Source organism: Somniosus microcephalus, chromosome 18, assembly GCF_052327205.1.
Source record: "Somniosus microcephalus isolate GS21.2 chromosome 18, FLI_Smic_1.0, whole genome shotgun sequence".
NCBI lineage: Eukaryota > Metazoa > Chordata > Chondrichthyes > Squaliformes > Somniosidae > Somniosus > Somniosus microcephalus.
Window position 1 is genome coordinate 5,868,419 of NC_141004.1, and position 14,978 is coordinate 5,883,396.

The window sequence follows — 14,978 nt, forward strand, 5'->3', positions numbered from 1 at the left end:
CAGGTACGTCATGTGGTCACAACGATCACATCCTGAGGTCAATTAGAGGCTACGTACGGAGGGAGGCTTCGGTAGGTTGGCAGCTGCTTGTACATCCATGCCAGGACAATGTTACTGCTTTATGGATGCGTGCATGCATACAGTTGGGCATGAACCCACATGTTAGCCGTACACACGCCGGTTGGAAATTCGGCCCACGGTTAAAGTTGCGTGCACGCCGCGTTGATGTCATCGGGAAGCATTGAAATTAGGCCCCCCGCTCCTCTTGGAAGGGCGGGCTTCCTGTGCCTGAATTCAGGCAGGTTAAAATGGCGGGGGTTGCAGGAACACTTCAGAAACACAGCGCAAACTCCCCCCCCCCACCACCTTAACCCCAGCCCCCCACCCTGCCACCCCCCTTGCTCCCACCATTCCTGACGTAAAATTGATCCTAAAGAAACTGATGGTTTCAATTTCATGTCAATGGGGCCACAGAAACTTTCTTTCTCCAATTACCTCTTTGCTCTGCTGAAGCAACTAACTCATGTGTGAAAGTGGACATTGACTCCGAGCAAGTTATCTAACTTGGGGAGCGGGGGGGGGTGGCGAAGAGGGGAAACAGGAAGTAGGGAACTGAGAGCTGAGCCCAATCCAGGCTTCACATGACACTGTGTCCCATGTGCATTTTACCCAAGGAGTCACTGGATAATGATCAGGAACAAGGACTATCCATTCCCTAGCCTGAGGTACGCCAATCGTCGCCCCAGTCTAGATCAGATAAATCAGTGCAGATGAGGGATGGAACCTCAGATCTTCTAGTCTGTTTGGCTCAGGTACAGCACCAAAAGCTACGGCATCCCAACCATCCAATAGGCGACCTCGGGAAATTTAACCACTCCCGGGTCATAAGAGATTTTAGAAAATTCAATTTTTAAATGTTATCTGGAGACACCACCCCCCCCCCACCCCGATTCCCCACCCCGACACACACACAGTACACTGAACACTGTTGGGTTTTTACAATACAAGCTGTGGCTGAACAGGAACTTGAAGCCAAGGCACCTCTTCGAAAGAGGTGACTCGGTGATCTGCAAGTTACCTGGGGTGGAGCGCACTCTCTCCGTGTAAAATGCTGCTCCCAGTTGGAAGCACTGGCTTGAGAAACAGACTACAGTGTAAAATGGCCACCAGTTTCACACATCAATAGGGTGGAAGAGTGAAAGACAGATGGAAGCTTAGCTCCACAAAATCACTGTAAAACATGGTCTGCGAAATGAGATGACAATATGAAAATCTTCAAACCCAGAAGGTCCAGAGCAACTTTTGACACATTCTTAAAATTCAGCAGAAGTTCAAGGACATCAACTCCCAAACTTCACAAGGCTGGCATCTCCCCACCTTACCCATCTGATAGTTTTATACTCTGTGTGCGCTTTCAGCCACTGCCCAGTGTTCCGTGTCACAGAATGTCAGCATCGTCTATGCTAATGCTACTTCTTCGGCTGCTTGCTCTGGACGCTCCAGGTGACCCTGAGGACAGCAAGGGGTCTCTGCCCAAGGGCGAGAGCGTGTCGTCCATCATCAGCATGTCATCCAGCTGGTATTCCTTTTTGGCGGGAATGCTGAAGGAGAGGTCAGTAAATTGGCTCATGGGGTCAGCGAAGCCCAGCGAGCTGTCACACAGGTCAAGGGACTGAGCAAAGTCCAGTTGGCTTTGAGGAGGCTGCTGATGGTGCTGGTGGGGCTGCTGGTGCTGGTGTTGGTGTTGAAGGGAGTCCATGGCATTCTCCTCGTGTTTGATGAAGGAACCCGTGGGCTCCGATGTATTTAGCCCTGAGGGCGAGATGGTGGACAGTCCATGGGCCTGAGCTTGCATCTCCAGCTCCTGCGGGCAGTCAAGAAAAAAAATGGCTGTCATCAGAATCTTTTATAGAAAAAACTTACATTTTTAAAGTCCCTTTCACAACCTCAGGACGCCCCAAAGGGCTTTACAGCCAATCAAGTACTTTTGAAGTGTAGTCACTGTTGTAATGTAACAATCACAGCAGCCAATTTGCACACAGCAAACTCCCAGAAACAGCAATGTGATAATGGCCAGATAATCTGTTTTAGTGATGTTGGTTGAGGGATAAATGTTGGCCCAGGACACCGGGGAGAAATCTCCTCCTCTTCTTCTTCGAAATAGTGCCATGGGATCTTTTACATCCACCGGAGAGCACAGACAGAGCCACGGTTTAACGTCTCACCTGAAAGACGGCCCCTCCGACAGTGCATTGGAAGTGTCAGCCTAGGTTCTGTGCTCAAGTGTCTGGAGTGGGACTTGAAACCACGACCTTCTGACTCAGCGGCGAGAGTTCTACCCAGTGAGTCTCGGCCAACAGCCTATTGGTTATTGCTAATTATTCTGGGGCAGAATGTGAAGCAGCTTCCTTTTCTCACCTGAATGCGAAACTGGAGGTGGCTGTTGGTCATCTCCAGCCTCTTCGAATGGCCCTCCATCTCCCTGGTTCTTTGCTGATCCTTCTGGAGTCTTTTAATGTACTCCACCGAGGCTTTCAGTATCGTCCCCTTGTTCCAGCGGACATCTCTGCAGGAGCAACGAGCGGAGGCTCAGTGAAGGTTAAAAACACAGACCAACAGTCTCACAGAGTCACAGCCTAGTAGCAAACCCGTGATGACCTTAGCTAGAGGATCACGAGAGTCATGAGGGGAAAGAAGCAATAAAGGTCTTTGGGCATAGTCAGTGGGATAAAGGACCTCCCAGGAAGAGATAGTGAGCTTGCTTAGAGGACTGATCCAGCCCTACCTATGTACATTGCACTTCACGTTATTACAGTGGAGACCGCCAGCTATTCAAGACCCTAAAGGGAGCCAGAGAACTGAATAAGATTCTTGACATAATCACAAACTCTGTAACTGGGGGCATACAAACTCAAGCTCAAGAGGGAAGCTGAACACAGCTTGGATTGAAGTACTTTGCACAGAGGGTGGGGAATGTGTGGAGCAGATTGTACAGGCACCTCACCTCCCACTCTGTACTGAAAGACCTATCCACATGGAATATTCTCTGATACCGCATGCCAGAGCTGGTAGCATGGTGTTCCCAGGTCTCCCGCTGTTCTCAGACCTCAGAAATTTCAACGGAGCAACTCCAGGATGCACAAGTTGCCTCCCTGGCCCTGATATCACTGAAGTAGCTCAAAGGTAAGGATATGTGATGTAACATGATGTGACCAGGTGTGATGTAACATGAAGTGACATAATTCCATGAAGGTAAGAAAATCGATGTTTGAAAAATATCTTTATGTCAATATTTATACGGCAGGGCGAATCTGTGGATTATAAAGTACCCAAGACTGGACTTAAAACCTTCACATCATGATTTTATTTATCAGATACAGACCACCAGGGAGCCAGCATAGACCAAAGAAACACCCTAATTCATCCTTGTTGCTGCCAAAGTTGAAATTCAATCTCTTAACAAAAGGCCAGCCAAAAAGAGAGTGGCCATATCACTATCGCTGGTCTGCCGGTGGGGTCAGGGCGGAGAGGGTGGTTCCTGAGGGTGGGGGGCAGTTATTCCCACATGACTTTTGCCAACTGCACAACAAAAGTGGTACCGACCTAATCGAACATTTCTGACAAGTTCCTTATTCAAAAAGATTAGTCAAACAACAACATTTTAGTTTGTGAGTTGGGTGTTTGAACGAGGGACCTCATGATTGAAAACCCAATCACAAATCACTGGGTCACAGCACGGCCACGGTCACAGCACGCCATTGCTAATGTGACATCAGCCAGCTCTAAACATGGAAAATTACCAAAATATTTTCAAAATGTTGTCTGACATACGGGAGCAGACCAGCTCCAAGTGGACCACATGTGAAAATAATTGCCAATTAGTTTAAAATAAATATGATGCTCATTTAGGAATAGATAATCAGGCCAAATTGGCCTCATGTGTCTCTCTGGAACATCAGTCTTTCCGAATGGCCTTTTGTGCAGCCAGACAGTTTGGCAGCAGCCAGTGCCATGGGCGACGAGGTTGGTTGCTCTTAGGCTCCAATGGTCGATTGGAAACATTCCCATTGCTCAGTACATCCTGGTGCAGTCCAAGGTTCACTTCGCTGATTGGGTAAAGGCACATTCGGTAATGTACAGGGAGCTTTATCTTGAACCTAAGATCTTTCTGACTTGGAGTGTTTGATGGGACAGTGTAGAGGGAGCTTTACTCTGTATCTAACCCATGCTGTACCTGCCCTGGGAGTGTTTGATGAGGACAGTGTAGAGGGAGCTTTACTCTGTATCTAACCCGTGCTGTACCTGCCCTGGGAGTGTTTGATGGGACAGTGTAGAGGGAGCTTTACTCTGTATCTAACCCGTGCTGTACCTGCCCTGGGAGCGTTTGATGGGACAGTGTAGAGGAAGCTTTACTCTGTATCTAACCCGTGCTGTACCTGCCCTGGGAGTGTTTGATGAGGACAGTGTAGAGGGAGCTTTACTCTGTATCTAACCCATGCTGTACCTGCCCTGGGAGTGTTTGATGGGACAGTGTAGAGGGAGCTTTACTCTGTATCTAACCCGTGCTGTACCTGCCCTGGGAGTGTTTGATGGGACAGTGTAGAGGGATGTTTACTCTGTATCTAACCCGTGCTGTACCTGCCCTGGGAGTGTTTGATGGGACAGTGTAGAGGGAGCTTTACTCTGTATCTAACCCGTGCTGTACCTGCCCTGGGAGTGTTTGATGGGGACAGTGTAGAGGGATATTTACTCTGTATCTAACCCATGCTGTCCCTGCCCTGGGAGTGTTTGATGGGACAGTGTAGAGGGAGCTTTACTCTGTATCTAACCCGTGCTGTACCTGCCCTGGGAGTGTTTGATGGGGACAGTGTAGAGGGAGCTTTACTCTGTATCTAACCCGTGCTGTACCTGCCCTGGGAGTGTTTGATGGGACAGTGTAGAGGGAGCTTTACTCTGTATCTAACCCGTGCTGTACATGCCCTGGGAATGTTTGATGAGACAGTGTAGAGGGAGCTTTACTCTGTATCTCATCAATGCTGTATCTGACCTGGGAATGTTTGATGGGACAGTGTAGAGGAAGCTTTATTCAGTATCTAACTGTGCTGTACATGCCCTGGAAGTGTTTGATGGGGCAGTGTAGAGGGATATTTACTCTGTATCTAACCCGTGCTGTACCTACCCCGAGAGTGTTTGATGGGACAGTGCAGAGGGAGCTTTACTCTGTATCTAACCCGTGCTGTACCTACCCTGAGAGTGTTTGATGGGACAGTGTAGAGGGAGCTTTACTCCGTATCTAACCCGCGCTGTACCTGCCCTGGGAGTGTTTGATGGGACAGTGTAGAGGGATGTTTACTCTGTATCTAACCCGTGCTGTACCTGCCTTGAGAGTGTTTGATGGGACAGTGTAGAGGAAGCTTTATTCAGTATCTAACTGTGCTGTACATGCCCTGGGAGTGTTTGATGGGACAGTGTAGAGGGATATTTACTCTGTATCTAACCCGTGCTGTACCTGCCTTGAGAGTGTTTGATGGGACAGTGCAGAGGGAGCTTTACTCTGTATCTAACCCGTGCTGTACCTACCCTGAGAGTGTTTGATGGGACAGTGTAGAGGGAGCTTTACTCCGTATCTAACCCGCGCTGTACCTGCCCTGGGAGTGTTTGATGGGACAGTGTAGAGGGAGTTTTACTCTGTATCTAACCCATGCTGTACCTGCCCTGGGCGTGTTTGATGGGACAGTGTAGAGGGAGCTTCACTCTGTATCTAACCCGTGCTGTACCTGCCCTGGGAGTGTTTGATGGGACAGTGTAGAGGGAGCTTTACTCTGTATCTAACCCGTGCTGTACCTGCCCTGGGAGTGTTTGAGGGGACAGTGTAGAGGGAGCTTCACTCTGTATCTAACCCGTGCTGTACCTGCCCTGGGAGTGTTTGATGGGACAGTGTAGAGGGAGCTTTACTCTGTATCTAACCCATGCTGGAGTTATCTGGGAGTGTTTATAAAAATCTACCCAACCCAGTAATATCAAGGACCAAACATTGGTCAATGTAGTTTCATTGTACGCGTGTCAAACAATTACAGCATCCCCTTTGGCAAAATATAGTCAACTATCAGTGAAACTCACAGATATGCGCCTGACTTAAATCAGACATTCAATCAGCAGATTTACGATTCCTGGGAACATCAGTAAACCTGATTGGAGCCAATCGATTTGTTGTATTGTTCGATTCTTTTCTGATAAAGGTGTGACCCGCTCTGTAAACAGTTTTATGCTTAGATTTCCACCCTTTGCCCCAACACCACTTTAATCATTGATTCAAGGACTCGATGTAATCAGGTGGAATAAAAAACAACTAGCAACGCATGCAGAGCTGATCCTCGATAAGAGTGGACTGAACATTGAGGGAAAGATTACCAATGTGTTGCGGGAATGGTAGCATTGTGGTTATGTCACTGGACTAGTAATCCAGAGGCCTGGATTAATGATCCGGAGACGTGACATCAGTAGTAGGGAAAATGCTAGAATCTATTATTAAGGACATGGTAACAGGGCACTTAGAAAATAAAATAGGATTGGGCAGAGTCAATACGGATTTATGAAAGGGAAATCGTGTTTGACAAATCTGTTTGAGTTTTTTGAGGTTGTAACTAGCAGAATAGATAAGGGGGAACCAGTGGATGTGGTGTATTTGGATTTTCAGAAGGCATTTGATAAAGTGCCACACAAGAGGTTATGAAACAAAGTTAGGTCTCATGGGATTGGGGGTCATATATAGCATGGACTGAGGATTGGTTAACGGACAGAGTAGGAATAAACGGGTCATTTTCAGGTTGACAGGCTGTAACTAGTGGGGTACCGCAAGGATCAGTGCTTGGGCCTCAGCTGTTCACAATCTACATCAATGATTTGGATGAAGGTTCCAAATGTAATATATCCAAGTTTGCTGATGATACAAAGCTGGGTGGGAATGTAAGTTGTGAGGATGATGCAAGGAGGCTTCAAGGGGATATAGACAGGCCAAGTGAGTGGGCAAGAACATGGCAAATGGAATATAATGTGTAGAAATGTGAAGTTATCCACTTTGGTAGGAAAAATAGAAAAGCAGAGTATTTTTTAAATGGTGAGAGATTGGGAAATGTTGGTGTTCAGAGGGACCTGGGTGTCCTTGTACACGAATCACTGAAAGTTAACATGCAGGTACAGCAAGCAATTAGGAAAGCAAATGGTATGTTTGCCTTTCTTGCAAGAGGATTTGAGTACAAGAGTAAAGACATCTTACTGCAATTATATAGGGCCCTGGTGAGACCACACCTGGAGTATTGTGTACAGTTTTGGTCTCCTAACCTAAGGAAGGATATACTTGCCATAGAGGGAGTGAAACAAAGGTTCACCAGACTGATTCCTGGGATGGGGGGATTGTCCTATGAGGAGAGATTGAGTAGACTGGGCCTATATTCTCTAGAGTTTAGATGAATGAGACGTGATCTGATTGAAACATAGAAAATTCTTACAGTGCTTGACAAGGTAGATGCAGAGAGGATGTTTCCCCGGGCTGGGGAGTCTAGAACCAGGGGTCTCAGTCTCAGAATAAGGGGTCGGCCATTTAGGACTGAGATGAGGAGAAATTTCTTCACTCAGAGGGTGGTGAATCTTTGGAATTCTCTACCCCAGAGGGCTGTGGAGGCTCCGTCGTTGAGTATATTCAAGACAGAGGCGGATAGATTTTTGAATATTAAGGGAATCAAGGGATATGGGGATAGTGCAGAAAGTGGAGATGAGGTAGAAGATCAGCCATGATCTTATTGAATGGTGGAGCAGGCTCGAGGGGCCGAATGGCCGACTCCTGCTCCGATTTATGTTCTTATGTGAATTCAAATCCCACCGCGGCAGCTGAAGAATTTAAATTCAATTAAATAAATCTGGAATAAAAAGCTAGTATCAGCCATGAAACTACCAGATTGTTGTAAAAACCCATCTGGTTCACTAATGTCCTTTAGGGAAGGAAATCGGACGTCCTTACCCGGTCTGGCCTATATGTGTGACTCCAGACCCACAGCAATGTGGTTGACTCTTAACGGCCCTCTGAAATGGCCAGCGAGACACTCAGTTGTATTTAAGAAGGCGGCTCACCCCCACCTTCTCAAGGGCAAGTAGGGATGGGCAATAAATGCCGGCCTTGCTGGTGACGCCCACAACTCATGAATGAATAAAAAGGTGAAACTTCTGGGACCAGGTCAACTATTGGTGTAGGGACAGACCTGGAACGTGGCTCCAACTATCAGCTCCAACTGTGCTGCTGTCGTCACTACAGCAGGGCATGCCAGGGGTCAGTGTCATTCAGTGATGGACAGGAGGGAGTCTCTGGGTCAGTGTCATTCAGTGATGGACAGGAGGGAGTCTCTGGGTCAGTGTCATTCAGTGATGGACAGGAGGGAGTCTCTGGGTCAGTGTCATTCAGTGATGGACAGGAGGGAGTCTCTGGGTCAGCACGGGTCAGTGGTACAGGAGGGAGTCTCTGGGACAGCACGGGTCAGTGGTACAGGAGGGAGTCTCTGGGACAGCACGGGTCAGTGGTACAGGAGGGAGTCTCTGGGACAGCACGGGTCAGTGTCAGTAGGACAGGAGGGAGTCTCTGGGTCAGCACGGGTCAGTGGGACAGGAGGGAGTCTCTGGGTCAGCACGGGTCAGTGGGACAGGAGGGAGTCTCTGGGTCAGTGGGACAGGAGGGAGTCTCTCAGTCAGTACGGGTCAGTGTGAGCTGGGAAAGTGGTGTTAATGGTTGGTGGGCAGTGGGGGGAGGGAGGTCTATCTGTCTGTGGCTCCTCCATATAAACAGCATCCAACTCCAGCCAGATACAAGCACACTGGACGAATGCAGTCGTGTTAGGAGTCAGTATTAATGAAGCCCGTCAGAAGCAGAGTCTACTCACAGATCATTGGCTTTGGGGATTAACAATCCCAGCTCTTTTATCCGATCGTTGATGTTAAACCTTCGCCTCCGTTCAACTGGTGGAAAAATTGAACCCAAGGTGAGTGTGAAGATAGCAGAACAACAATGCAGCTTTTTGATAATGTTGCAATTTACTCCCTATCCCAGGTCGCAGGCCGAGGCACCTCTGAGGCAGTGGGGGTGGGCAGATGCCGAGGCAGACAAGCTGCTCACATACAACCACCACTGTTATAAATCTCATCATCATCAAGAAACTACTCATGAAATAACGCTGTACGGCCAGCTGGTGGCGCCATCCAAGGAGTATAAATACTTGGGCGTTGGCCCCAGCTTTCCAGGGACATTTTGTAAGACAAGGAACTAGTGAAGTACAACTAGACTTCCATGTTCTGAAACAAGTTGATTGAAGCCTTTCTTTATGCTCAAACCAAGTGTGTAGTGAGTTTTATTACGTCCACCACCATGTCCCTCACAGCAGACAGCGGGAAGACCGAGACTCCCTCCCTCCCTCCACGGGGAAAGGCGGTGCTCTCCGCTGACAGTGGGGATTAACAGTCCCAACTGACTGCACAGTAGATCGACTCCTCTCTTCATCCACGCTCCCTCGTCTGAGCATTAGTGCCAGATGTTCAGCTCCACTCCACCCGCGATTCAGTCCCACAGTCTCTCCCACCTCCATCGCCTCAATTTAATTCTCAGATTCGTAATCACACCAGGAAAACTCCAGTCTCCCTGGGCTGGCTGGGTTTGTAAATTCTGGGGTGAAAAGAACCTAATATTCCAGTAATAAAACCCCCCTGGCGAGTGGAGCTCTGGCCCAAGAGTGTGAGCATGTAAAATTACCCCCATTATTTTTTAATAGGTGGAGGTCCAGTCCGTTCATATCACGGAGGGATAATTCGGCATTAGTTGTGAGTTTGTGGTTGAACAAATGAAGCCACTAGCGGTGTAGGTCAGCAGAGCTCCTTCACCCCACCACTCCTTTCACCCACAGGTCCCGCCCGCCCGAAGCCGGCGGGAATGACATCCAGGCCGGCAGGGGCCGGGAACAGCCCCCAGCATAAGGTGAGTACCGGGGGGAGGGTTGTGAAAAGATGGCGGTGTAGGCAGGGAGGCCGAGGCCCAGCGAATCCCGAAGAATATAAAAATGTTACTCATCTCGGCCTCTTCTGGCCACTCTCCCGCCTCCCACCAGGTTTCTCTGGGGGGTTTCTCCCAACCTGGCCCCCCCACCACCCCCCCCCCCCCGCCGAACCTTCCCAGCCCGGGCCTCCCCCCGAACATTCCCAGCCTGGGCCCCCCTCCCCCGAACCTTCCCAGCCTGGGCCCCCCACACCGAACCTTCCCAGCCTGGGCCTCCCCACAAACCTTCCCAGCCTGGGCCCCCCTCCCCTGAACCTTCCCAGCCTGGGCGCCCCCCCCGAACCTCCCCAGCCTGGGCGCCCCCCCCTGAACCTCCCCAGCCTGGGCCTCCCCCCTACCCTGAACCTCCCCAGCCTGGGCCCCCTCTGAACCTTCCCAGCCTGGGCCCCCACCCCGAACCTCCCCAGCCTGGGCCCCCCCTGAACCTTCCCAGCCTGGGCCCCCCCCGAACCTTCCCAACCTGGGCCCTCCCCTTAACCTTCCCAGCCTGGGCCCCCCCCCCCCCCCGAACCTCCCCAGCCTGCCCCCCCCCGAACCTTCCCAGCCTGGGCCCCCCCCTGAACCTTCCCAGCCTGGGCCCCTCCCGAACCTTCGATTTTAAGCCCTCCCTCACGCACCGCTCTCGCCGGGTGGGGGAGATGGGGGGTTTTAAAATCGACCCCATAGATTTCGACCAGCCCCCCACAGGTTAAGGTATTAGTTGAGGGGAAGGTTACTCACTCAGGTTGTGATTGTCTTTCTTCTGTCGCTCTTTGGCCATAGCTCGTGCTTCTGTATCTAGACAAAAACAGACAACCGGTCACAACAACGCCACAACTGCTACGTACACAGTGGTAACAGACCCCCCAGGGCCAGGGTTAGCAGCACTGTGAACCCCCGGTACAAAACCAGTCTTTGAGGCTGCACTCAGAGGAACATAGGAACAGGAGGAGGCCATTCAGCCCCTCGAGCCTGTTCCACCATTCAATGAGATCATGGCTGATCTGTGACCTAACTCCATATACCCGCCTTTGGCCCATATCCCTTAATATCTTGGTTAACAAAAATCTATCAATCCCAGTTTTAAAATTAACAATTGATCTAGCATCAATTGCCGTTTGCGGAAGAGAGTTCCAAACTTCTACCACCCTTTGTGTGTAGAAGTGTTTCCTCATTTCACTCCTGAAAGGTCTGGCTCTAATTTTTAGACTATGTCCCCTAGTCCTGGAATCCCCAGCCAGCAGAAATAGTTTCTCTCTCTCTACCCTATCTGTTCCCCTTAATATCCTGAAAACTTCGATCAGATCACCCCTTAACCTTCTAAATTCCTGGGAACACAACTCCATTCAGAGATAAAGCTGATGCCTTTCAGTAAGAACAATTGTTCTCCTTAGAGCAGAGAAGGTTAAGGGGAGGTTTACTAGAGGGGTTCACAATCATGAAGAGGTTTGATGGAGTAAATAAGGAGAAGCTGTTTCCAGTGGCAGGAGGGTCGGTAACCAGAGGACACAGATTTAAGATAATTGGCATAAGAACCAGAGGGAAGATGAGGAGATTTTTTTTTACGCAGCGAGTTGTGATCTGGAACGCGCTGCCTGAAAGTGCGGCGGAAGCAGATTCAATAGTAACTTTCAAAATGGAATTGGATAAAAATTTGAAGGGGAGAAATTGCAGGGCTCCGGGGAAAGAGCAGGGGGAGTGGGTCTAACTGGAGAGCTCTATCAGAGAGCCAGCACTGGCACGATGGGCCGAATGGCCTCCTTCTGTGCTGTAAGATTCTATAACTCCATGAAAAGAGGAAGGAAAGTCTCTAGGGAGAGTACTTTCTGTTCCGCTAACCCTGGGTGTGCTATGTACTCAGATGGTCAGGGTCAAGTGACTTCCGACTCAATCTCAGACCCGCCCGTGGTCATGGCCCCCAATGTAATGAGTGCAGGAACTCTGGGGTACAAAGGCTTCTTTCTGTCAGTGATGTCCCCAAAGAAGCCTAGAGACAAGGAGATCCAAGACAGCGAATACAATCTTTTTTTTAACAACTTGCATTTATATCACTCTGCTCACTCGGGGCGAGGCGGGGAGAATGAGCAGGAAATGGAGGTCATATTTGGTGAAGAGTACAGAGAGGAGTATGATTGAAGAGGGAGGTTAGGAGGCTTCTACAAGCAAGGGGAGAAGAAGTGAGGCCAGATGGTTTTGGTAGAGTTCCTGAGGACAGGGACAGTGGTGACTGAAAGATCTGCCCCGAAGGCACAGCAGTAAGTCAGAGTTGGTGGGTTGGGAATGGATGATGGGCCGTTGTCGGGTCTATAACCAGCAACGTGCTAACTGGGAGGTCCAAGGCCTGCCCGAAATTACCTTCGGTCAGAGGTTTCCTCACATGACCTCCAACCGCCCCGTCCATCTCCAATATATTTATAACTCAAACAAAATATTCAAAGAAAATTAAAAATAAAACACAATTCTTTTTTTATTGCCCCTATGATTTTCTTCTCCTGGGTTTGCTTGCATTCAGACGGGTCCACAGAGAACCAATCAGAAAGTTCCACAAGGCCTCAGATACAAACATTATTGTGAGAGAGAGAAATATGGAGATTAATCTTCAATTCCTGGAGACTCCAGACCAGACCTGGAGGGTTAGTGATTCTAACGAGCCACAAGCAGAAACCCTTGACTGTGTGCAAGAGTCTCCAAATCACGGGACTGGGAAATCTGCACAGGCAGAGTCTCTATTTGCTCGCTGTGTAGCGCAAGCTCTCTCTCCCTGCAGGAACATAGCTCAGTTACCCAGGCAGCTCGATGTCACGGCAGAGCATCAATATTCAAGGTGCAGGCAGGGTCGTTGGGTTGGATCAATGGCTCAACATGGTCATGGAAGGGTTTGAGGACAAGGAAAGATCTTCTTGAAATCAGGGAGCCAGTGGAGCTCAGCAAGGACGGGAATGACGGAAAGTGTGGGATTTTCTTTACGGAAGAGGACGCGGACTGCAATGCACATTTTTTTTTCTAATCATGAGGGAATACTTTTAGAAGTACAGGAACATCTTCCAAAGCGTTCCGGCAGCAGAGTGGTGCTTTGAGAACGTGCGGCAAAGCAGGGAATGAGGCACGGCAAAGAGGGAGCAGGAGACAAAGGCCGAGAGTCTTTAAACAGGAGTCCCTGTAGGCAAAGGCCGAGAGTTATTAGACAACAGGCCCAATGGGTAACAGCTGAGGATCACTGGCCAGGAAACCCAGTAGGTAATGGCTGAGAGTTGTTCGACAGGGGGCCCGTTGGGTAAACAGTAGGGAAGGTGGAGGGTTCTCAGGTGAGGCTTGGGGATGGGATGTCAGGTGGTGCTGGGCGTTTTGAGTGTGTCAGCAGTCATCATAGAAGCAAGTTCGGCCTCACCTCTTTGCTTGTACAGGAAACTTTCAATTTACCGGCACCTAAATAACCGGAAATCTCGGTTAACCGGCAAAATTCAGGAGTAGGTTCAGGTAAGTTTTACTTCATATTGTACTTGCCTTCCTCGATCTGTTGCTGTGCAAGGGTGTGGCTGCAGCTGTTGCTAAGCTACAGAGACGCTTGGAACTTGCGGCCATTGTTCTGCACCTGTTGCTAAGCAACAGGGTTTGTTGCTTTATACGGAGCTCTCAGCTCTCCGCATCTTTTAACTATAGGTCTCGGTTATCTGGAATTTTTGATGAACTGGCACCACGTCGGTCCAATCGGTGCCGGATAAAAAAGAGTTTCCTGTACATGTTCAGTTTGTGGAATTGGGTTTTTTTTCCCCTCAGTATCTGATTGCTAATATTTCACATAGAAACAGGGAGCCAATCAGCAAGGGAAGTCGAATTATTTTTACTGTATGTCACAGCAGAAATACTGAACCATTCAGACGGGTCCACAGAGAACCAATCAGAAAGCTCCACAAGGCCTCAGATACGAACATTATTGTGAGAGAGAGAAATATGTTGAACGGACATTAGAATAAAAACAGACTTGTATTTGTACAGCACCTCAGCACACCTCCAAAAACACCTCAAAGCTCAAATGAATTACTTTGAAGTGCAGTCAATGTTAATACAGGAAACTTTTTTTTATCCGGCACTGACGGGACCGACGTGGTGCCGGTTCATCAAAAATTCCGGATAACCGAAAGCTATAGTGAAAGATACGGAGAGCTGAGAGCTCCGTATAAAGCAACAAACCCTGCTGCTTAGCAGCAGGTTCAGAACAATGGCCACAAGTTCCAAGCGTCTCTGTAGCTTAGCAACAGCTGCAGCCACACCCTTGCACAGCAACAGATCGAGGAAGGCAAGTAATAAAACTTACCTGAACCTACTCCTGAATTTTGCCGGTTAACCGAGATTTCCGGTTATTTAGGTGCCGGTAAATCGAGAGTTTCCTGTATGTGGGCAAACACAACAGCCAATTTGCACACAGCAAGTTTCCACAAACAGCCATGAGATAATTAACCGGATAATCAGTTTTTGATAGTGTTGGTTGAAGGATAAATGTTGGCCAGGACACGGGGAGAACGTCCCTGCTCTTCTTCAAATAGCGCAGTGGGATCTTTAAAGTCTAGCAGAACAGTAAAAGGGGCCTCGCTTTGATGCTTCATTGAAGTGTAGCACTTCTGGCAGTGCAGCACTCCCTCAGGACTGCAGGGAAGTGTTAGCCAAGATTATGGGCTCAAGTCCTGGAGTGGGGCTCGAAGACACAGCTTTCTGACTGAGTCGCTAAGCAAAAGGAAAAATATCTGTCATATTGGGCAGAAACAACAAAAACCCAAAGCAAACTCAATTGCTACTTGGCCCTAAACAGACAATACAACATAGCTGATTACCTGACCATGGTAAAGGATAACAAACTGAGAAGAACCTTGACAAGGTACAGACTTAGCGAACATAGCCTAGCGATCGAAAA

At 49.0% G+C, this 14,978-nt stretch overlaps 1 protein-coding gene across 1 annotated transcript in view; it reads right to left on the reverse strand.

The window, feature by feature from the left end:
- Window positions 1-393: 393 nt before the first annotated feature.
- LOC147104987 (transcription factor EB-like) overlaps window positions 394-14,978 on the reverse strand; it is a 47,341-nt gene continuing 32,756 nt past the window's right edge. The window contains exons 5-8 of the mRNA XM_086011773.1: window positions 10,811-10,867; window positions 8,928-9,003; window positions 2,419-2,566; window positions 394-1,864 (exon numbers count right to left, since the gene is read on the reverse strand). Coding sequence (XP_085867899.1) covers window positions 1,439-1,864; window positions 2,419-2,566; window positions 8,928-9,003; window positions 10,811-10,867 — 707 coding nt within the window. The 3' untranslated portion in view covers window positions 394-1,438. The remainder of the gene's footprint in view (window positions 1,865-2,418; window positions 2,567-8,927; window positions 9,004-10,810; window positions 10,868-14,978) is intronic.